The 24,521-nt window shown below is 47.8% G+C and overlaps 1 protein-coding gene across 1 annotated transcript in view; it reads right to left on the minus strand.

Moving 5' to 3' along the window:
* Trpc7 (transient receptor potential cation channel subfamily C member 7) overlaps positions 1–24,521 on the minus strand; it is a 112,971-nt gene that overhangs the window by 10,417 nt on the left and 78,033 nt on the right. The window contains exons 6-8 of the mRNA XM_042055336.1: positions 23,991–24,224; positions 16,554–16,818; positions 3,491–3,686 (exon numbers count right to left, since the gene is read on the minus strand). Coding sequence (XP_041911270.1) covers positions 3,491–3,686; positions 16,554–16,818; positions 23,991–24,224 — 695 coding nt within the window. The remainder of the gene's footprint in view (positions 1–3,490; positions 3,687–16,553; positions 16,819–23,990; positions 24,225–24,521) is intronic.

The raw sequence follows: 24,521 nt of genomic DNA on the forward strand, positions 1-24,521 counted from the left end.
GGCAGAGCTCTCTGGGCAGGAAATAAAAAGACCTATGGATTTTCTTCCAACACCACTTCCCTCTTGTTACACTTAGGGAAACTGAGGCCCATAATGATGGGAAGACTAGAGGGCAATAGCTCACTTGCATAGGTAACCAAACATGTAGAAATGCTTCTTAAAAAGATGCCACCGGTCCATCTCTAAGGTGAATGCTGCATTTCTCAGGGAGTGGGGGTGATGGTGGGGGGATGAGCAGCTGATGCTTTAGGATCATCCCCTACTTCCTCCACCCCCCTGCCTCTTTCCCTGGCCCAGTGTGTGCTCCTGTAGTGCGGAACAAACCGCTCTGTTTGACCCTCTCTGATCCGATAGTCTGGAACAATCTTTCTGGGAGAGCAGGTTATGGACTGAACACTGTTCTCAAAACCAACCCGCTGCAGCCCTAACCCCACCACTGTGGGATGGGACTGTATTTGCAGACAGAGCTGCTTTCCATTTTAAAAGGTGCTTAAGGTTAAATGAGGATCTAAGGGCAGGTCCCCAATCAAGCAGGACCAGTAGAGAATCATGTAAGGACACAGCTGGAAGGTTGCTGTGTGTATGCCAAGAAGGGCAGCCTCACAGGGAACCATCTGCCCAGACTTTTAGATCTTTTAGCCCCTAGGAAATACGAGGCAATAAATGCCTGATGTTTAAGCCACACAGTCTTGATTTTACTTTTATAAAAATTTAAATGAAAACCATATTAAATAACTTCTTTGTTTTTCTATATGAGAACCATGGAAATAACCATTTCTTATTATTTAAGCACAGGGTTAACCAGCAAATGAGAAAGGCCCTGCTTGAGCCTCCTTCCAAATCCTTGCCACACAGAAAGACCGTGGCCCCAACCTTGGCAATCTTTTTCTACTATTTCCCCTGGATGTATGCATTTGTATCATCGTATAAATAAGAGATTTGCCTGTTTATATCAGGAGAAATTAATCTTGCATTTTTTCATTTAATAGTATCAGAGTGATTTTCTTCTGACTTAGAAAGCATAAAAAGTATAAATTGAAAGGGACCTTGTCCATTGCCTCTTTCCCCCAATTCTACCTGGCAATAGTCAGGTATCCCAGAGGGGCGTTTCCTTTGTTCCCCTCTTAAAAAACACATGTGCGCACACGTGTGTGTGTGTGTGTGTGTGTGTTGTGTGTGTGTGCACATGTGTGTGTAGGGTGGGACTATGTGCACATGTAAGTGCAAGTACCAACAGATGCTGGAAGATGGCATAAGATCCCTGGGTGCTGGGAACTGAACTCCGGCACCCGCTCTTAATCACTGAGCCATCTCTCCAGCCCCACATATCTTTCCTATGGTTTCCTTGAGAAGTTTTTTCTTTCCCAAACACACATGCAGTGACAAAGGGGGATGAACCCACACTCCCTTGGATCCCCTCTTCATTCCACAGGAGAAGAATGCACTATTTATATCAAGTTGCCTCTGCCTTCCTCTTAACAGCAGGGCTTGGGGGCTTCACTGCCGTAGTTTAGCTAAAACTGCCCATCTTTTCTGTTTGTCTGCTTCTAAGACTTAGTCTTGCCACGTAGCCGAGGCAGGGCTTCATCTTCCTGTTTGGCTGCTGTGTGCTGGGATGACATGCAGGAGCACTGATCTTTAAGAAATGTACTTCACGTATCTATTATTTTGTGTGCATAGGTGTCTGGTGCGCACATGCCATGGCACATGTGTGGAGTCAGAGGACAACTTGCGGAAGTCAGTTCTCCCTTTCTGCCACGCAGTGCTGGGATTGAATCAGGTCGTCAGGCTTGGCTACAGCTCCTTTACCTGCTGAACGGCCTTGCTGCCAATCCCCACCATGCTTTCCTTTTCTTTTCCACTAAGTTAAATGATATTCCTGTGTTCAGATTCGTCACAATCAATTTAACTTGATTCCTATTATTGCTCATTTGTGTTGCTTTTAATTTCCTGATGGTCTAAATAAGACTAAACCATGGCTTATGTATTTTAGATCCTAATAAAGGATCTGTTCGTACCTCTTTTTTTTTTTTCAGAGCTGGGGACTGGACTATGACTTTGCCAGGCACATGCTGCTACTGAGCTGTATCCCCAACTTCATTATTTAAAATTATCTCCTTTCTGCCTCCTCTGCACCTCACTGGGGATCACATCCAAGGCCTTGCATGTGCTGGGTGAATGCTCTACCACTGCTGCTTCCACAGCCTTTATCTTTCTGGCAAAGTAAATTCATCTTTAATGGCCCCAAGCTTCCCATCAGTTTCTCCCCCTTTGTTTTGCATCTTCTGTGCCCTGCTGTGTTGACCCCAGAGCATGATGATTTGATGATTGCCTTACCTGTCTTTTTAAGACTAAAGAATTATTTATTACTCTGTGTGTGTGTGTGTGTGAGATGTGGGAATGCACGTGCTGCGGTGCACATGTGGAGGTCAAGGGACTAAAGAATTATTTATCGCTCTCTCTCTGTGTGTGTGTGTGTGTGTGTGTGTATGTGTGTGTATGTGTGTGATGTGGGAATGTGTGTGCTGCGTTGCACATGTGGAGATCAAGGGACTAAAGAATTATTTATCGCTCTGTGTGTGTGTATGTGTGTGTGTGTGTGGTGTGGGAATGCGTGTGCTACGGTGCACATGTGGAGGTCAAGACGATGTTGTGCAGCTGGTTTCTTCTTCCCGCTTTTATGTTGGTTCTGGGGGTTGAACTCAGGTTGTCAGGACTCTATAGCGAGTACCTTTACCTGCCGAGCCATCTCACCAGCTTTTACCTGTTTTGTTTGTTTGCTTTTGCGTGTGTATATGTGTAGGGGATTTGCATGCATGGATATATGAGTGTGCATACTTACGTGTTTGCATCTAGAGGCCATAATTTATGTTGAGGACCCATCTCCACCGCTCTCCACTATACTTGGGGGATAAGGTCTCTCACTGAGGCTGGAGTTCACTGACTGGCTAGGCTGGCTGGCCTGAGAGCTCCCAAGATTCTGCTGTTTCTGCTTCCCAGAGCTGGGATTATCTGCATATGCCTAGCTTTTTACACAGGTTCTGGGGATCCAGACTTAGGGCCTCAGACTTGCTAGGCAAGCACTTTACCCACAGAGCCATCTCCCCAGCCCCCATTCTGTTTTTCCTTATTGGCCTATGTGCTCCTTGGTGGTGGCAGCACTGTCTTACCAGGTGCTCAACAGACTCGGCACACAGTGGGCTCTTCATAAGAAGCACAGCCAGGCAGACGGGAGACAGGCACACAGCCACTCTTACGTGCCGTGGGCACGCTGTCTGAGTGATGCTTACTCCTTCTGCTCTCACTGGGCCCTCCCACGCGGTGGTGGCAGCAGGGCCATGTGGCAGACAGGCAGGGAACTTCCAGTATGGTCCAGAAAGAAGGCCTTACTGTCTTAGCCGCACAACACATGTGAGACAACAGGCGTGTCTGCTGTCGTTGCTGAAGTGCTGCGATTGGCCGAGGGAGGGAGAGCGCTGAGCTGGCTTACCTCGATTTCCTGATAGGAGTTATTGATCATGGCTATCAGCATGTTGAGTAGCACGACTACCATGGTGACATTATAAACGCCGTAGAGCACGTAGCCAATGTTCTCGATGAATTTGTGGTCGTATTTCAGCACCACCGAGATCACCTCAGACAAGCCAAATATGGACCAAAACAAGGTCTTAAAGCTTTCTTCAACTCTACGAGGAAACAGACAGTTCTTTCATGAGTCCTGGACTGGTTTACAGTTTTAAAATGAAAGCTGCCCTTCCATTACCCGGCTTTAATGGTCCCCTGGAGTTGCGCTGTGGTGGGCTGCTGATGCCCACATTCTGAACTACTGAACTACTCAGGTTTCTAAGAAGACACAGAAAGACTCTTATACGGCAATTTCTTCCTTCCAAAACTCAGTTCCGCTGGGGCTCCTGACTGAGACACAGTTTTTATCTGGCTGTAATTAATCTGACATCTAAAATTAAACACGGGGCAAACATTTGCCCTTGCGCCTCAAGAAGGCACACTGTTCCTTCAGTGGACAGCTCTTCTCAGGCTACACAGCCTGTCCATGACCATGTCCAACAGGCTGAGCTGGCTGGCATTGCTGCCCCACACTTTGGGCCTCACGATACTTGGTGGCAGGATCATGTTTATCTCCACTTATTACCTGAGGCTAGTCAATAAATAAAGATCTATAAACCAGGGTGGGCTGGTATGGTGGTCTGAACGTAGCTGACTCCCTTTCATAGGGAGTGCACTATTAGGAGGTGTGGCTTTGTCGGGGGAAGTGTGCCACTGTGGGGGTGGGCTTTGAGGTTTCCTGGGCTCAGGATACTGCCCAGTGTTTCAGTTGACTTCCTATTGCCTCTAAGATGTAGGACTCTCAGCTACCTCTCCAGCGCCATTTCAGCCTGCATGTGGCCATGCTCCCCACCATGATGATAATGGACTGAACCTCTGAAATTGTAAGCGACTCACCCCAGTTAAATGTTTTCAGTGTTAAGAGTTGTCGTGGTCATGGTGTTTCCTCACTGCAATAAAAACCCTAACTGAGACAGTTAGAAAAGAGGCTGAGGGCAGTGTGCACATTGTTCTGATTCTGTAGGTGTCACAGCTGCTGAGAGCCACACATGCTCCGAGGGTCCAGGGAAGACCTGGCCTTCAGTAGACCATGCTTTGACCCTTTGAAGTTATGAATACAGTGGTTTCAATCCCCAAGCACATTCCACAGTCCTGACCTTCTGGTTATGACTCCATATATTATCACATAGAATCCAATAAAAAAAGCTAGATTGTGATTGGATGGTTTAGAATACACTTGTGTATTAGGGACATAAAGTTCAACTCTTCAGTTTGCATCTGGTTTCACTGCCTTTATAAGACAGGACTCTTCTTTTTTTTCCTCTTTTAACATTTTAGATTTTCAACACTCACCCACAAATGACCAGGATTAACTCAGCTCACCCATCCCTCCACCAGTGTTTCTTAGGCACTGAAATTTTATTTGAGAAAGTGTACAAAAATGCTAGTTTTCCAAATTGGGCTAAAATATCCACTCTTGCCTTGCATGATTTTACAGCTCTCTTGTATGTGAGACTATGGGGGTGTCTATGTGTGTGGGGTGAGGCTTAGGGTGCACAGCCAGCAGTGTGGCTCATTCCCTGTGCATCCCCGAGCCGGAGAAGCTGGTGTCCGCTGTGAGTCTGTCTTGCTGTTGCTTGTCTTTTATTTCCTTCGAAGCTGCGAGTTTGCAACGTTTAATCAGGAATTCAGTAGCAGTTTCTTGATTCGTTTGGAGACAGGGTCTCACTACGTAGCCTTGGCTGGCCTGGAACTCACTATGTAGATCAGGTTGGCCTTGAACAGAACCAGATCTGCTTGCCTGTGCTTCTGCCTCCAGAGGGCTGGGGTTAAAGGCGTGCAGCACTATGGCTGGCTCAGTAGCAGGCTCTGAAGTGAAGACTGGATACAGAGCCATCTCTGAGAGCTCTGGGTCCCAACGCTCCTGTCATTAGGGAACATGGCTTCCTTACACAGATGTCAAGTCCATTCTGTGTGAAGACATGGTGTCACCGTGTGAGGACTCACTGAGGTACCATTTCCCGTTAGGAAGGAATTACTCCGTTCTCTCTTTATGGAAAGGAAAAAGGGCATAGAGAGTCCCACACAATGGATGAGCCCCAGATCCTAAACTGGAAGGCACCGGCCGTGCTCCATCTCTTGCACAGCTGAGAGTGCCAACACGCTGGGCAATCGGTTCTGACCCAGGCCTGTGCACTTGTCCTGAACAACAGAACCCGTGACCAATGCTTGTGACAGTGAGAGGGTTCACCCAGACTCCCTTTCTGTTCTTTACCCTGGATCATCCAACAGGTCCCGGCTGACACCACTGAGTCACACGGAACACATGCAGGACAAACCATGTACATTCCAGTTAGGGAAGACAGCTCAGATCCAGCATGTACAGTTTATCATTATGAAGTCCGCCTCTGAGCCCTCATCTAGTCCCAGCTCCTTCATCTGGGCATGCTGTCTGTAACCAGAGGAAGCAGAGTGGCCCACCTAGAAGACTATGTTCTGGTGAGCGTGTTCACAGTGTGATCTGTTGGTGAGTGTGTGCACAGTGTGGTCTGTTGGTGAGTGTGTGCACAGTGTGTTCTGTTGGTGAGTGTGTGCACAGTGTGGTCTGTTGGTGAGTGTGTGCACAGGGAGGTCTGTTGGTGAGCGTGTTCACAGTGTGGTCTCTAAAGTGACAGCTCAGTGCTCACCCTGATTCCAACCCAGTGTGTTTGACATCCCCTCTACAGTGAAAAGACTGACCTCTGAACTTCCACTTAGCTTCATCTCTAGAGGGTAATTACAAGAGGCCCAGACTCGCAGGGATTGCCAGAATGAAAGTCTCCTCTCCAGAGGAGTAGCCCTTACTCCTGACTGGCTGAGAAGGGTCTTAGTCCAACAGAAAAAGTCTGTGGCTTCATCTTCTCTTTGTGTGAGGCAGGATGAGCTGAAGCAACAGAAACGGTGGGCAGGCTGACCATCCAGGACGCTAGAGCCCCGGTCAGCTCCTGGGCTTTGTATCTGGACCCAGTCTGCTCCATAGGGGCAGTCAGTGTTCTCACTGTGAATAGAGCAGTGTTTGCCATTGTTATTGAAAGGGCGGGCCTCGCTGGCTGATTTATTGTGGATTATCTAGACTAAGCTGTGAGAGGTACCATATTTTACCTAGACTGACACAATCTGAAAAGACAAGTTCTGAGTGGAATGGAAAAGTTAAAATTTGAAAAAATTCCTATGACTGAAACGAGCATATGATGTTGTTGAGAATTTACTAGATGATTTTTGCTTGGGGAGAGTTTCAGAAACTATGAATACAAACATCGAGAGATCCAATTACAAAGACATTAGCTCCCGAATGTCAAAACACCCTGTGAGTCAGAGATGAGTGGGAGAAGGGCTTGAGTCTGCAATGTCAGCCGATGCAACCAGAGCCTTCCCTGTTCGTCTGACCAAAGGCCCGACGAGAAGCCCCTTTAAGGTAGGACTCATGGCTTGAGATGATATCATGGTGGAAACATCGGGTGGCAGGAGAATGAGGTTGTTTGCTCCGGTCTCAGTGGTCAGGAAGCAGGTAGGGGCTCAGATCAAGGCCAGGCCAGACTATAACAGATAAAGCCTGCCTCTAGCAACCCACCTCCTCCAACCAGTCTCCATCTCCTAAAGTCCCATAACCCACCTACACAGATACATGGGCCTGTGGGTGGGGGATCTAAATTCAAACCATACAGCCAACAATAAATGATGTCCTGAGGACAGTCTCTTAGAGCCTAAGCTGGCTTTGAACTGAGTATGTTGCCAAACCTGGTGGCCTTGAACCTGATCCTACTGGCCCCACCTCCCCAGTACTGCACACACACACACAAGCACTTCTAGGAACCAGTATGGAAACAACAGACACGCTAAGAAAGAAAGGAATGTGTGTGCTGGGGAGATGTCAATGAAAAATGTACATCTTTACATTCAGTGTGAGATGCCAGGGTAGTATCTTCTAGTCCAGGGTGTGGCAGGAATAAAATAAATGAAAGGAACTCAGTCTCACTGCCCTCCGCGGGGAAAGATTTTTGTTACCGACACCTTGGAAGCCTACATAATATGTTCTTAGAAAGAAAGTGGCATAGAACCAAGCCAGTAAAACATCACTGATCCCAAGGGCTTGGGCCCTTGAGCTAGCCCTAATGTCCTATGAAAGGATAGTGCCTTAATCACCACCCACCATTATTTGCTTATCTAATTACTAGAGACAAGGCCTCACGACTCTCCTAGCCTGGCCTTGAACTAATAGCTATCTTTCTTCCTCAGCCCCCTGAGCACTGGCATTGTAGTTTTGGGTCCTTGTGCCTGGATCATTGCCTAGAGTTTGCAGGACCCACAAGACCCAGGACTGGAGGCCAAAAGTCTATTCTCATCACCATCACCATCCGGAGCTGCCTTTCAGAAAGAAACCCCTGGGACTGACTTAATTGATCTTTACCACAAAGCCTCTCACAAAAGCCCCCATCAGCAACTGGCTGCTCTATGGCCACATCTGGGGTTCCTTGTTGCTGGCTCCCCAGCCTCTTCTCCCCCAGTGGTTGTGGAGTTTGCCAGAGTTCCTCAACTGTGTCACAGAGATCTCCACAGAGATAGGCGGGAAAAGGAGAGATGCATATCTGGGTCCAAACCTCCCCAATACTCATTCTCGTTGTGTGCGTGTTTAAACATGTTACAAAGCCTGTTAGGGGCTCAGTTTACTCAACTATGAAATGGACAGAACAGTGCTGTATTGCTGCTCAGTTGCTAGGAAGATTAAAAGAACAACTCCCATAACATGCATAGTAAGAGCACCCGAATGGCTGCTATTCTTTTGATTCATTTTCTGGTTTGTTGAACTCTGAAAGAAATCTAGATGGTGCTAGAGAGAATGCTGTCAAGCTGTAAGCCAGATGCTGCTGCGTGCTTCTACCAGGGCTGGCAGCACACACAGCCCCATCAGCTCAGAAGCCTTGGCCCATTGAATGAGGGATTACTGATTTTCCTGAACAGGCCCTGTTTCCCTTCCTATGGGCCAGATCACTACAGAAGCTTGACTTCATGCAAATTATCCCTCTGGCTCCTCCAACCCGAGCTGCCTTGGCTGGCAGTGGAAGGGACCGAATTTAGTCAATAGGCCACCGTAGCATGAGAAGCACTCTTAGCAAGTGGAAGCAGCAAGGGCCCGTGAGAGGCACTGAATAGACCATGATTCACCCTTGTCTCCCTGGGCGGGAGCATGTGTGGGAAGGTTGGGGCTGATCTGTCACGCAGAAAGCTGGGACAAGGTAATCAGTTCTCCACCAGGTCTGTCTCGCCTGGATAATGAGGCTTTAATAACAGGCTTCCTGAAGAGGCAGCGTGCACGCGCCTCAGAGAACAAACTGATCAACAAGGCGACAGTTTAGGGCGATTGTTATGAAAATTGCTGCTTCTTCAGAATGCAACAGACCCTCCCCACAACAGCTCAGTTCGGTTCAGTTACCTACCCAAATGTGCAGTTAGCAGGCTAAAATTAAGCAAGAGGATCAGAACTCAGAGGGCTGTTCTTCACATAAAGACAATGGCTGTGCCCTATTAAGTTCTGCCAGGGTGCTTGCCATCCAAGCAGGTGATGGAGGAAGACGCTTGGCGTGGAGAAAACTCTGGTAGGAGGGCTGTTCCTCTAACACCCAGATCTCAGGGACCCGAAACAATCCCGAGGCTTGAGGAGGGTGAGGGGTGATAGTCAAATGTCCAAGGAAATGTGTTCCTGCTGAGCGCTCTACCCCAGAGTTCCCGCCTCTGCCTCTGAATCACCTTGTGGTTCTATCTTGGGCCTTAATAAGGAGTTGGGATTAGAAAACCCAGAAGAAAGAAGTCTATCTTGGGGTGGGTGACATCTATCTGGCTGAGCAGAAGGAGCTCCAGGAACTGAAGGTGTGTTTACGAGAGAACGGATGAATCTGTGCTATGTGTTTTGACTTCTTGTTCACTGGCCTTGCTGTTACTGCCGTCAGAGGAGGGCAGGTTCTGAGCCCAGGGGAGCTAATAACACAGGCTCTCTGGATCTCTTTCTTCCTAGCCGTAAGATGGAAAAATAAGTCTATAGTTCATAAGGTTGCTGTGAATCAACACAATGTTTGTGAGGTGTACAAAACAGTTCGGTGTGCGTCAGCTGTTCACGATTGGCCTTCACTTTTTCACTCTGGCCTTGGGGAGTCCAGCACCTCCTTTTATTTAAATTGGCGTTGGTCTTTCCACGATGCGCTTAAATGAAAGGCTGTGATGGACTGCTTGAGGCATTTCTCATTCCTGTCTCTTACCATCTCCAAAGGGAGCCAGAGTCCACGAGACTCGGGCTCAGGCCGAGTGGGCCGTGGTCTCCAGGTGTGGTGGATACGTGGTAGCCTGCAGGGTCCCCTTCATCTGCCCAGTGCCCCTCGGGATTGCAGGATGGACCCACTGGGAGGCACTGTGTCAGTACCTTCTGCTCCTGGGCTGAGGTGGGGCACAGGAAATCTCCTATTAAGGAGTGTGGAAATTTCCCAAGCTATCGTGGAAAACAAGAGCTTCTAATTTTGCCCAGCACTTCTAAAGTTATTCCATTAAAAGTAATTCCTGGGGAGATAGAGCTATGTTAGCAAAGGAGCTGCTTTTGGTTCGATGAATATGCTGTGATAGTCTTTCCATGGAGCCTATAGAAAAGGTTGGCTAGGGTCATTTTATTTTATTTTATTTTATTTTTTTTTGTGGACAGGTCCCACCCTTAATCTCTGATCAGGGTTAAGTGGAGGGAGCCAAACTACTTACTAGGGAGACAGGGAGCCATTATGTATTCTGTGAGAGAGCCCTCTGCATCTGCCCTGAGTCACTCATGGTTCTGGCCCCTCCTATCTGCATTTGTCTGGTCATATGCTGCATAATGACGAATCTGTTGGTGGTGACATACAGCCTAGGCAAGTAGGAGGCTCTGCTATCTGTTTGTGTCAGTACATTCTGTGATATTCCTACAATGACTCAATAGTCCAGTGCCTAGGAAGCATTTTTATTAATCCATGTGTCATCATATAAGGAGGACACATTATCTCCTCTGCGGTCTCTTCCAGTAGAATTTCATATGTGAGCAAAGCCCTTTAGTCTCTGTTTTTCTAACTCTGTAATCGAGTGCTAGGATGTCAACATTCCCATTTATCTTCAAGCAGAGTATCTTTGCTTTATAGAATTCATGAATTTCAGCAAAGTTGACTATAAAACAAATTGCCAAAAAGCAGGCCTAAGTTTGTTGACTTCCATGATGTAACCAACTATATAACCCCAAGGACAGCAAATTCCTATGATTCCAGCCTGAGTTTTGTGAAGGAGGTACACTCTCAGGCTGCTTCCTCTCGCCTTCCTCATCCACGGTTTGACTGCTCTGAGACTCAAAGAGCACACGACTGGTCTCAAAGTCCCTGTCCCACTTTCTGGCCATCCCCAGTTTTAACAGAGGTGGTTTACAGATTACTGGTTGCCAGCAGGTACACTATCTGTCATGTCCAACAGGTCCCAGCTGTGTACGCACATGCTTGTTCCTCCCTCTTAGGAGGCCCCACCACAGAAGCGCTTCTATAAAGCCACTGAGACCTTCTAGAGAACCCTTGGTTCTGGAGTGGAAGGCAGAGAGCTTGTTTATGCTCATGGGATCTGACTCCTGCCTCACTCCTGCTGGATCTGTACGCTCTGCTCCTTGTGCTGAGGAGAACCTGCCTGTGTGGTCTGAGCTACCAGGCAGATGCGCAGTCGAGCAGACGCCTCCACTTAGAAATGAAGAGCACAGATGGCACCTGCTGCATTGGTGTGCTGATAATGCTGGATGAGATCCACATGTGAGAGGCTGTATGTGCGCATGCCCATGTCTGTGCAGAAACAGGTGTGCGCATGGGCACGGGTGTGGAGGCCAGAGGATACCCTGGGTGCTATTTCTTAGGAGGCAGGGTCTCTCACCAGCCTGGGCTCATGGATCGGGCTAGCATGGCTGTCAGGGAGCCCCAGGGATCCTCCTGTCTGTGCTTCCCTACCTCACTCAACTCTTTTATGCAGGTTCTGGGAACTGAGCGCAGGTCCTTTTAAGCCACCCCCAACTTAGATTCACACTAAAAATAAAAACAAAAACCCTGTGACCTAATCATGTATGAAGATCCCAGTGGCTCTTTAAAAAAATTATTGATATTTTATACGTGTATGACACATTCTGATCTCATTCATATCCCGACTCCCCTTTATCTCCCTCCCCTCAATTAACTTCTCTTCCTCCCAGCAAAGGGTGCTTTCAAAGGTTTTCATTTGTTTTGTCCTGTGGCCCGCTGAGCACACAGGGCTGGCCACACAGGCGGAGGTGCAGAGCCATCCCCTGGAGCAGTGAGACTCACCACCGACCATCCCTGAAGACCATGACTGCCCCCATCCCTGTGTCCATTAACAGTCCCTTCTCCAGTGTTCCGGGCCTGGCTCTGCAGCTCCATAATTAGATGCCAAGAGGCAGGCTCCTGGAAACCTGCAATTTAGCCACTGCCCCTGAGTGATCCTGATGTCTTCTGAGGACTGCTGGTCTCAGCTAAGATGCTGGGTCCTTGTTCATACCTGGAGATGGACCCATTCAACTCTCCCACATTCTCCTAGTCCCTCACCTGAGGTCTGCTGGGTGGAGGAAATGGGAATTAGGGGGAAGGGGGAGTGGTCCTTGATTCAGAACTGGAGTACCCTGAGAATCTGAACAGGGTTTGGTTGAGGGCTGGGGGCTGCAGTCCGTAGGAAACCCCACTTTACCTTTTCTTCCCAGTACTCTCAGAATGTACGTCATACCCTGGCCTTAGGACAGCACAGGGCTTAGTGAGATTCCACTCTCATTGGCGCTGTGAGCTGCCTTGAACCTTACCCCAGTGGGAGCTCCTGTGAGAAGGGCTCCCTGCAGGATCTTAACAGCTGCCTTCTGAGGGGACCCCTGAGCGGCTTTGGGAGCCCAGCCTCCTCTGAACACAGAAGGCGTGGAATTGGGGGTCAGGTCCAAAAGAGAGGGTGAGATGGCTCTCGCAGTGTGCTGGAACCCCAACGCCCTTCCGCAGGACTGTGACGTTTGGAAGACCATGGGTACAGAGGAGCGGAGCCCTGTCTTAGCTAGCAACTACAGAGAGAATTTCCTGTGGTGTGTGTGTGTGTGTGTGTGTGTGTGTGTGTGTGTGTGTGTGTGCACGCGCGCGCGCGCGCGTGCTGGGGGCAGGGCAGAGGGAAGACCCAGCTTTGCACTCCAGTGGGGTGTCTAACTTCAGCACCAGCACACCAACACTAAGGCAGCAACCTTGAGTCCCCAGACACACACTCCTCCTTATTTGTTCCCTCCTGGCATTTTTAATGCCAAGGCTGATCTCTTGGGGGCGACACGCTTCAGCAGGCAGTCAAAAGGTAAGCGGTGACATTTACAAAAATCCATTCTTTCCTCGTTTTGCTTCATCACTCTATCGACTTTCCCATTTAATCAAACCCACTCGCAGCTACACATGCCCTTCCAGGAACTGCTGAGGAGAAGGCGTTCCGGTCCTTTCCTCACTGAGTCTGCTGTGCCGCTCGCTCCTCCTCCCCACCCTGAGAGGTCTGGGGTCGTTGTTGGTTTGGTCTCCGGCATCTCTGGTACCTGGCACAGGAGTGTATTTATTACCCCCCCAGCCCCAATTCTACTTTTCATCCTGATTTCACGACCTGTGGACTCCAGCTCAGGCACCCTGCCGTAGTGCCCTCTATTGATTGGCTTCACTGCACTCAGCTGAGAACTGTGGTTGGCCTATGCCCACTCTGAGTCCGGCCTCTCTCATGTTCCTGTGGTTGTGGTTGGGGAGGGGAGAGGGGCCGCTAGAATAGCCAAACAGACAAAGTCAACACAGATGCCCAAATTGTGGATGGCCTGGCCAGTGGCCTACTAGATGGCCTTCAATCTGGCTTTATTTCTCCTGTTCATTCCCCATTCTTGTTTGCGAGGCATTTGATGGGTAAATATTCCGATCATGGCCCTGTGCTAGGCTGGAAACACAGAGCCCTTGCTTCTTGGCTGACATCTTCCCACATCTGTCGACAATGTGGCGCCTGCTGATTAGACGCCTTTACGTCCTGTCCTGCCATTCTCCAATCTCGCCAGCCCTCCGCACTCCCTCCCAGCGTGCTCAGAGCACATTTGTTTTTGGGTGGTTCAGGCTTATTCTATTTCTTCAATGGGTGTTGGAGAAATATAAACCAGTTTGTCTGACTACATCCTGTGCTGGAGGCCAGTTTGCCAGCTAGACCACTGCCCAGAGAGGGCCCTATAGTCCGGCTCAGTCCCCACATCTGTCTCTGTCACTGCCAGTCACTGGAGGCTCTATGCACTGGATCTCCTGATTCTATCTGGACCCTAGCAACAGTCCCGTGAGGCTGACCTTCTTCACACCTCTCTGTCAGAGCTGCAGCAATCCAGGGCCCAAAGATGTAAGAGCCTGCCCAAGGGTACAGTGAGTCTCAGCTAAGAGCAGATGGAAATCTAGTCTTTCTGACCTTTGGGTGCTGCATGCATGCAGGCCTCCAAAGACACTCAGCACTGGGCCCGGCAGGGACTTCTCTGTGGACACTTCACCCTCGGGACTCAGCAGTATGCAGGGTTACCCAGCTGAGCAGGCAGTGCCACCCACAGTTCTGAGGTAAGCAGCATGGAGGCCAAACCACTTTTTCTTAGATACAACTATCTCTCCTTGATGTGTGATTTCTCCAGGAGCAGGCCAGCCGAGGCCTTGCTACAAGGTGGGGATTGCTCAGAGGACAGCCATTTCCAGAGGCTGGAGAACAGAAACGTCGGGCTACTCAGGCCTTCCTGGGGACATGCACTGGTCAGGAGGTTCTTAGCCCTCTTGGGGCCAGCTGCAGCAAGATTCTGGCCAGAGCTTGACGATGGCAAGTTCTAGAACTCAAGGGTCTGGAGAAAGACTGACTGGAGGCAGTACACCCAGACACCCTGCGTGAAACACCTCAGCTGTCTGAGGAGGGCGAAGGCACTCTGAGTAAGGTGGGCAAAGTCTCGTTCCCTCTCACAGGTGCGGACAGCGACTCCTGGAAGGAAGCTGTGGCGGCGAAGTCTTCAGCTGAATAGAATTTGAGCTCTGTGGCAAGACCGGGATGCTGCAGGTCCAAAAGCTGCTTACCTTATCTTGGGCTAGTTCTAGCCCTGCCCAGAACAGCCACTCTTTGTCCACACAAGGTGTCAGGACAAACATCTTGCGATAATAGAAAAAAAAAAACCCTTTTAATATCGATTACCTTAGCAGTCCACCAGCCTCTGCCAAGCCGGAAGCTTAGCATCCAGAGCCTGTAGGACACCTTGCCCATCTCACTGTACCTGCCTCTCTGATGTCCCCAACTGTTCTGTAAAGTGTACAGCTTCATGAAACTGCTTCCATGTAGAAACGTGGACTTTGTGGCAACCTAAATCTGTGTTCCTGGGCCATGCTTACTCAAAATGGTTCTGGAATAAACCATCTCTTGTTTCCATTACAATGAGGGCTGTGTTTTTTTGTGTCAACACAGATGTGGGTACAAGAGCTCAGATACATCCGATGACTTGGCTAGTGGTCCTTACATTACATTAGCCAGTAACGTCTTTCACTGTGTGAGTTTGGCTCAGGGCTACTGAGTGCTACTGGTGGCCTCCAGGAGACCCCACTGTTCCTCATGAAGGGGAGGAGTTTTGGATCTTTTACACACAGGCTGCATGAGCTCTGTCTCTTATCTTCTTGGGGGTGCGGTGGGGTGTGGAGTCATTGTGCTGTCCTGCATCTGGCTAGCTGAAACAGCCATTTCCCCTGCCTGGGCCTCCCTGGCCTGGGCCTCCCCTCTGACTGCAGAGGAGCAGGGAGCTGCAGAGCTTGCCCTGTGCTCAGCCAGGTGTGCACAGTTGCGGACCTGGGCCTCAGCATGTCCCTGGAAGTGTAGGAGTCAGTGGATCTGACTCCGGAGGGACAGCAGGCGGGAGAGATCTGACCGATAAATTCTCTTCGTCTCTCCAGGAGGCTATTCGGAGATGCCTGCTTCCATCTTGTCTCCCAGGGAAGTCTCCTGTGCTTAGGGTGCATGCAGGGTAACAGCCTGCGCCCACCTTGCCCAGCTCTCATTTCTTGCTCACCCTGCTCACCCTCTTCCCCGTTTCACTTCCCCTGGATTATAAGTCTCAAGGTCTAATAGCATGAGGTATGAGGGTTTTGTCTGGGTTCTGTTCCCAAGTAATACAGGTTAAGTATATTGCTGTAATAATCACACATGATAAATACATGGCTCTCCAGCCATGTAGTGCATGTTTTCCAGGTTACCCCATCCTGCTGAATCCTCACACTGTTGTCAGGAAGCAGGAACTGTTATTATCACCCCTCGTGGTGGTTTGGAAGAGAAATGTCCCTCAGGGTTCATTCCCAGTTGGTGGCACGGTGTGGGGAGGTGGTGTGACCTTGCTGAAGAGGTACATTACTGGGGACAGGTTTTGAGAGGTCACAGCCCATTCTTTTCCTCCACCTCATGTGTGTGGCTGAACATGTGATCTCTTAGTTTACTGATCCATCTGCATACTGCATGCCTCTCCTGCCACTGTGGAACCCCCAACTGAAACGGTAAACCTAAGTAGTCCCTGTTTCTCCCTTAAGTCGCTTTGGTCATGTTGCTTATCATAGCAACGAAGAAGCAACTAATATATTTCCATTTTAAAAATGAAGAAATGGCTGGATGGTGCATGTCTTTAATACCAGCAGTAGGAGGCAGAGAAAGGCAGAGCTCTGTGAGTTCAAGGCCAGCCTCATCTACACCAGGAGTTCCAGGCCAGCCAGAGCTACATAGTGGCAAAGTCAGGACCTAAACCCTAAACCGTTTAGAATGAAACTCATACCACCCTCAAGGAAACCTGAGTTCTTCAAGAAGCCGCTAGCAAGAAGTTCCCAAGGATCCCCAGGAAACCTCAGGGAGGGAGAGGGCTGGGTACTCACGTTGTAAACGCTGGGTTGTACTTGGCACCTCGGTAGTAGGAGTACAGGTTGAACATTCCGATCATGAAGGCCACAAATACCATGATAAAAATGACCATGAACTTGAAGATATCTTTCACAGTTCTTCCCAGGGAGATCTGCAAGGGCCCGAAGCTCTCGTTGGCTGGCAGGATATAGGCGATCCTAGAGAAGCTGAGAACCACGGCTATAGCATACAGCCCTTCAGAAATGATCTGTGGGTCTGAAGGCCACCACTTGTCCCTGGCTGGAAAAAAACAGTCTGTGTTACTCATGGGGGTGGGGTGGGGGCGGCTCCAGAAGAGCACCCAGTTAGGCAACTCTAAAAATTTGTTTTTATTGTCTTATGTCTCTGTGTGCAGGTACCTGAGAAGAGCTTCAGGACCCTCCCGCTGGGGGTACACGTGGTTGTGAACAACCTGACTTTGGTGCTGGACCCCAAACTCAGGTCCTTCTGAAGCAAGTGCTCTTAACTGCTGAGTCATCTCTCCAGACCTGTTAGGCTCCATGCGGAAGCATGCGTCATTCTCCAGTCATCTCTGCTCTGAGGTAGTCCAGTACACAGAAGATGCTCATGTGCCTGGAACATGCGTCCTTTACTTCAGGTCTGATTCATTCCCAACCATCCTTCAAGATTCTGTTAGAATCATTTCTTTCCAGAAGGTGCTTGTGAGTCCTGCAGGCTGGGTGGGATTCCTCTGCCCCTGTAGGTTCCCATGGAGTCTGTCCTATGTGTGTCCATTAAAACAGCTGCCACAGTGTTTACCAGTGAGTCCCCTCCTCCACACACAGGAGTTGAGCTGCGCACTGGGGAAGCCTGACAAAGCAGTGGGGACGAGCAGTGGGCCTAGAATCAGCTCAACTGGCTTTTTTGAGCCGCGCTGTCCCCATGTGACCATGACAGACATAGACTGTGGCCTATAAGTCACATATGCTCAGAACAATCTGGTACAGAGCAGGCCCTGAGAAATGCCTGTGAGGTGATTGAAGAAACTTCTAACCGTGAGTCAAAACAAATAAGCTCCTCTGGGGACCAGGAATCTGAAGGGTTTGCCTGAGATCATAATCTTATTCTCCACCCTCTCTCTGAGGAGGTGTGTGCTGGCAGGTTTTTTTTTTTCCTAACTCAGCTAGGGTCTTAGAGGTGGTGACCATCCACATCGATTTGCCACAGCAGTGCTGGAGAGTCCTGGGGCCCGAGCTGCCTTACAGGCATCCTCTAGCAGAGCAAACCTGCATTGGGCCCTACTGTGCTACTGCTGACCCAAGTCTAAGAACCAGCGTCCCTTGCAGGAGTCAGGAAGGACAGTGAGTCTCAGGTGAGTGCAGCACTGCCCCCCTGGGAAGGTGCCTGCTTGTCACAGTGACTGGGTAGGAGTACCCCTCAGATGCCGAACATCTCAGAACATTCTAGACTGCACCACACGGCGAAAACTGCCCCGCTGACAAAGCCAACAGCATCCCTGTTGTGAATTGCTGAATGAAGCTTAAATGGGAAACATTGAGAAACTTAAATTAGCCCTCACACTAAATTAGCTGTGGTTTTCACAGCAGCCCTGGAGCACAGATATCACTATTGCCATTTTTAAGATTGGATTTGGGGGTATGGGGTCCTTTTCAGAGCCAGTAAGTGCAAATAGAAAGCATATTACATGGCAATTTTTGGCACCCCAAGGGAGCTGGAGGGGGAAGAGTTTTATTCTTTATTTTCAGAGCTAGACTGCTAAATAATTAGACTAGAAACCTTCTAAGCGAAGCTGTGCCACCGAGTTTTATGCATCACTTTCCAAATTACACTTGGAATACATTAACGCAGACTACATGCTCACCAAGGTCAGAACTCAGAAGCCCACGAAAGGCAGATCAAGAGAACCAAGCACGTGTTTTCTGAAACAGTTGCTGCCCTCTAGGGGTAAAAAACCACATTTGAGTGTTATGAAATAGGAAGTGGATTCTTCCGTCAAACACACACCGAAATGAATTTGTTTTTTAAATGTCCACTACAATGCATCATCTTGAACCTCAGCTTTAGCATCGCCTCTTAGCTAGATTCTGTCTGTTCCTGGCGGCCGGGGCGGGACTTCCGGTGTGGACGATTCGGCCTGGATGGGTTTGTCGGAGCTATAGTGATGCATGATGTGTGGGCATAAAACAAGCTGCACGGTGTGATTCAAACAAAGAGACTTTCATCTCGGAACTGCTTCTACCATAAAAAAAAAAAAGTCTTCAAAACCTGAAAAATCCTCGGGGCCTACTTTTTTGATGCTGAACTAGTTAGGAGGCTCGACTGCTAGTCTCTCCACAAGAGGGCGCTCGGCGCCCGCAGCTGGGGCACAGGCGCGCAGCAAGAGCTCCGGAATATTTCCAAGGGCCCAAGGTGAACCGGAAAAGGCAAGGACAATAATGTGCTGCGAGCTGACCGGACACAATTCTCAAAGGAATAGAAGTCACACGGGGACAATACTGCAGCCTGTGCCGTTACATTAAGAAGAATATCTTTCCCTGAGCAGCATAGAGCAGGAATCATAAGCCATTCAAGAGAAATCTGGATTTGTTACATTAACATATTTCAGAAGCAGGGGCCAGGAAGCAATGGCTGTAAGACAAGCCACATTCGCATCATGTGGTCGGTTCACTAAAGACCACAGGTGTGCCTGACGATAGATCTTCTGGGACTACAAGGGCTATTAAACAAAATAGCATTTGCCAGGAGGGCCATTTGACATTCATTTAAATTATCTGCCACCATATATATATATATATATATATATATATATATATATAGAGAGAGAGAGAGAGAGAGAGAGAGAGAGTAGGTGGAGTCATGGAGCTGCAGCCAGAGGAGACAGATGCGGGATGCCAGACAGAATCTTACCGGTAGACCACAACCACGTGGTGATACACAGATTAATAGAAATGGATTAATTTAAGATATAAAAGCTAGTCAATGAGAAGTGTGAGCTAAAAGGCCAATCTGTGTTGTAATAATACAGTTTCTGGCTTCTGTGTGATTTTTTTCAGGTCAGGGTAGCTGGAAACGAACAAGCGGTCTCTGCCAACATTACTCTGCCATTATTCTTTTGACAACATGCAGTACAATGTTTGAGATTAAAAACAAATGGCCAAAGAGGTAGCGTTAATAATAATGGCTACTATTTAGTGAGCTTTTACTATTTTCATGGACAATGCAAACATCTATATTATCTTATTTAATCCCAAACATAACTTTTGACATAATGTTGTTATCCTCTCACACGTGAGAAAGTGGAGACACAAAAAGTTAAATAAACCAGCAAAGTAATCTACAGACTAGGATTTGACTCCAGGTCTTTCTAATTTCAAAGCTTGGGAACAAAATTAGCTACCAGAGGGCTGGAGGGATGCATTAGTGGTGAAGAGCACGGCTCTTCCCGGTTCCAGTCCCAGCACTCACATGGTTGCTCTCGGCCATCCAGTCCCGGGGGTCGAATGCCCTCTTCTGGCCTCTGCTGGCACCAGGTGTGCATGTGGGTAAAGACATACATGTATGCAGAACACCCATACACAAAATAAAATGAAAAAAATCATAGGCTATGATTTTTCAATTCACTGAAGGCCAGGATTTTCTTTGACACAAAACAATATTGTCTTCTTTGTAAAACCACAAAAGCCTTATTGAGGTAAGACAGAAAGACAGGAAACTTTAACAGAACAAAGGACGGGCAAAGAACCCCTCAATGTGGGGTCTGGTTAAAATCTGAGAGTCAAGAATTTCAGCCTAATTAAAACATTAGGTACGCCGACATAAGGACAAGTACCCTGAATCTGATAGAAGAAAAAGTGGGGTATAGTTTTGAACTCATAGGAAAAGCCTTTCTGAATAGAACACTGTTAGTGTAGGCTCTAAGATCAAGAAGAAATGAGACCCCATGAAACTGAAAAGTTCTGTATGGCAAAAAAAACCCATCATTTGGTCAAAGCAGCAGACTACAGAATGGAAAAAGATCTTTGCCAGTTATGCATATGATAGAGGGTTAATTGTTGTGGAATATTCCTTTACACTATGAAGATATGTCACTGTGATTAGTTTAATAAAATGCTGAACAGCCAATAGCTAGGCAGAATTTCCAGGTACATTGGATGCTGGGAAGAAGGGCAGAGTCATGAGGAGACATAGGGGAAGCAGGGAAACAGGATGGACAATCTGTATATTAGGTTAACAAGCCTCAGGGCAGCATACAGATAAATAAAAATGGGCAAACTAAAGTTATAAGAGCTAGTTAGAAACAAGCCTAAGCTATTGGCCAAGCTATCATAATTAATAAATCTTCATGTGGTTATTTGGGAGTTGGCTGGTGGGGCAGAAAAGTCTATCTACAGTAAATATCTAAAATGTTTAAAGAATTAAAAACAGTTGGGCATTAAGAAAACAAATGATCCAATTAAAATGGGGTACTTAGCCTGGTGGTGGTGGTGGCACACACCTTTAATCCCAGCACTCGGGAGGCAGAGGCAAGTGGATCACTGTGAGTTTGAGGCCAGCCTGGTCTACAGAGTGAGTTCCAGGACATCCAGGGCCACAGACAGAGAAACCTTATCTCAAAAAAAAATGGGGTATCCAACCATGCAAGGAGTTCTCAAAAGATGAAACACAAATGACTGAGAAACACTTAAAGAAATGTTCAACAACCTTAGTCATTAGGGAAAGGCAAATCAAAGCTACCTTGAGATTTCATCTTATACTTGTCAGAATAGCCAAGATCAATAAAACGAATGATATCTCAGTGCTGACAAGGATGTGGGGCAAGAGGAGCACTCCTCCATGGCTGGTGGGACTGCCAACTTGTACAGCCACTATGGAAATCAATGTGGAGGTTCCTCAGAAAACTGAGAATTGATCTCCCTCAAGATCCAGCCATATCACTCTTGGGCATATACCCAGAGGATGCTCTATCCAATCACAGAGACACTTGCTCAACCATAATCATTGCTGCTCTATTTATAGGAGCCAGAAACTGGAAACAGCCGAGCTGTCCCTCAGCAGATGAGAGGATAATGAAAACGTGATACATTTACACAAGGGAGTATCACTAGCTGTTAAAAGAACATAATAATAAAATTTGCAAATAAATAGAAGGAGCTAGAAAAAAATTATCCTGAGATATTAGTTGTTAAGCTTTTGGTAGAGACTGTGGCAGCATGCACAGGGCCTGTATAGGCCCAAGGCAGATGGAGTCCCAGTGCCGAGAGGGAACTAGAAAAGATCCCCTCCCCCACCCCCACACAACACAGAAGCTATCTGCTACTGACAGAGGAAAAGTCAGGTTCTTCCCCCCCCCCCCCCCCCCCCGTGGAGTCTCACTGGCTATACAAACTACATTTAAGGGCAGGCACCATGCCCATCAGTAAATAAGCAACACAAAACAAACTCAATGCTCAATGATGTTTTTGAAGATGTTTTGTCTCATAACACTTTGGTCTCTCTCTTTTAATCATATGGGTCTTTTGTTTATAGTTTCTGATTATATGTTTTTATGGATTTGTGTGTGTGTGTGTCTGTCTGCATGGGTATGTATTTCTTGTGCTTTTTTTTTGTTTTTTCCCCTGTTTTATCCCAGTTTGATTGTTTATTTTTTATTTGCCTGTTTTCTAAAGAAAGAGAGAGAGAGAGAGAGAGAGAGAGAGAGAGAGAGAGAGAGATTGAGTTGAACCACTGGGGTGGTAGGAAGAATCTGGGAGGAGATGAGAGAGGGGAAGAGAACCAGGATTAGAATATATTGTATGGAAAAACTATTTTCAATGAAACAAAACAAAAAAGTCATTAAATATGGCTACAGCCGCCTGTATTAAGATCAGCACAAGTGCAGTCAGCATTCTAGCATGTGAGGGAGAGCCCGTCTTCTTTAAAAACATGGCTCCCAGCAGGTTGACCATGCTCCTCCTGTGGATGCTCGCCCACACAGGAATATATAGGCAGCACAAACTGGAGCTGATTTTTTTTTAAAGCAAAGGACACGGACTTGGGGGGAGGTAGAGATAAGTCAGGGAGGAGTTGGAGGACAGGCTTGGGGGAGGTAGGGGTAAGTCAGGGAGAGTTGGGGGACAGGCTTGGGGTGACTATGATCAAAATGTATTGTTAAAATTCTCAAAGAATTAACAAAATATTTTAAAAATTGACTGTGGAGGTTGCCTATGTTCTTTCTAAAGAAATACATTTCTAAAGAATAATACAAAAATAGCAATGATGTACTGGACCATTGAATACCACCTTGCTCGTTTCCAAGGTATAAGCCTGCAAATTTCTGGGTATCTCACAATGAGGCTCTACAGTTACATTAAAAAATATTTTAGTTCCATTATGCAACTTTGTGACCTACAGTTTTACCTTAGCAGCTGTAATGCCATCCCACACATCGCAGGGGCCAGCCTATGGCCTTGTTAATGATCATTAGCAACCCTTCCAAATGCACCTTAAGAAGCTGCCAGAATTGTGTTTGTATACCACATGTGCGCGTGTGTGCATGTGTGAGGAGCTATTGTAAAGAAAAGCAACTCTGAAAATCTTACACCACACGTGGATGCCTAATATTTTTTCTCTTCATTCTCTCTTAAAGCCCATACCCAAAATTATGTCACAATCTCTTTTTTAAAAAGTAATTATTAGCATACAAATTATATACAACAACATCGTGCTGATATTTTATACATCTGTGATATGCACTTTGATCATGTTTGTCTGTCACTATCTTTTGTTCTCCTGTCGCTACTGCTGATTCCCCCTCTTCCAAACTGGTCCCTCTTCTACTTTTATGCTTTTTGGGGGGGTGGGTGATCCAACGAGCTTAGTTAGGGTTACTTACAAAAATTCCTTCTAAATAAACTCCAACTCTCATTCACACTGGCTCCTTCTGAAATTATTTTCTGCAGGGCCCTCAAGAATCCTGGTGTCACCAGAGGGGAGCTCTCTGTAGCCCCCCTCAGGCTTCTTGGAGGCACCAGCCTTAAGCTGTGCCACCAACTCCCATGGAACCAGTTTCAAACCCGTATGATCAATGTATTAATGTCTCTTTTAAGATCTGATCTCACCACGAGAAAGAATGCAGAACTAAAACAGGGCATACCTTTGTGTAGAACACAGTATCCAGGATGGACAGAAAAATTTCAGTATATATATTCCCCACGTCAGGGGGAGAAAAAAAAGGATTCTTCGAAAACAAAACCCTAAACCTACAGAAATGTTCCCAGAACCTCTCCCAAACAAACCCCATCCTTCCAAAGGCAGAAGCCCATTTCTAAGTCACAAATATGTCCACATTCTGTAAGCGCTGTAGGCATAGAGAGTTTGGGGCACCCGTGGGCTCCAAATCCCTGGTCCTCGGACCAGACAAAGCGACTGGCACGCCCACATCTCAGACCCAACACGTGGCCCCTGGAACTCACCGTAGGTGAAGTAGGCCACTTCCGGCGGAAGTGAGACGTTGTGCAGCGTCACATCCTGCACGTACTGGTCCACGTACAGCTGGGCCTCGCTGGCCTTGAGGAAGGCCATGAACCTGGCGGTGAAGGAAGCCACGAAGATGGACAGCATGCCGAAATCCAGTAGGTTCCACAGGTGCAGCACGTACTCCCGCGGCCCCTCCTCCCAGATTTCCTTGCATTCCGACCAGATCATTCCTGTGGGAGAAGGTCAGGCCCATCTTCAGTTTCCCTGATAGGAGCCCAGGGAACTAGGTAGAAACACACATGTCTGCTGTGTAGGGGGAGCTAGAGACAGACAGATTGGTACAGACCGCCTTCAAAGACAGAGAAGACGCGCTCCTGTCCCTGACCTTCATGGATAAACCGCCTCTGAAAGTGAGGAGAGGGGCCCGGCCCCATCCACGGTCAGACTTTGTAGGCGGTGTATGGGAGGGAAGGCTGCCGGAACCCACACTTTACTATGGAGTCGTTATAGATTAGGAATGAACGAGG

The sequence above is a fragment of the Arvicola amphibius genome, chromosome 6 (assembly GCF_903992535.2).
Source record: "Arvicola amphibius chromosome 6, mArvAmp1.2, whole genome shotgun sequence".
Classification (NCBI taxonomy): domain Eukaryota; kingdom Metazoa; phylum Chordata; class Mammalia; order Rodentia; family Cricetidae; genus Arvicola; species Arvicola amphibius.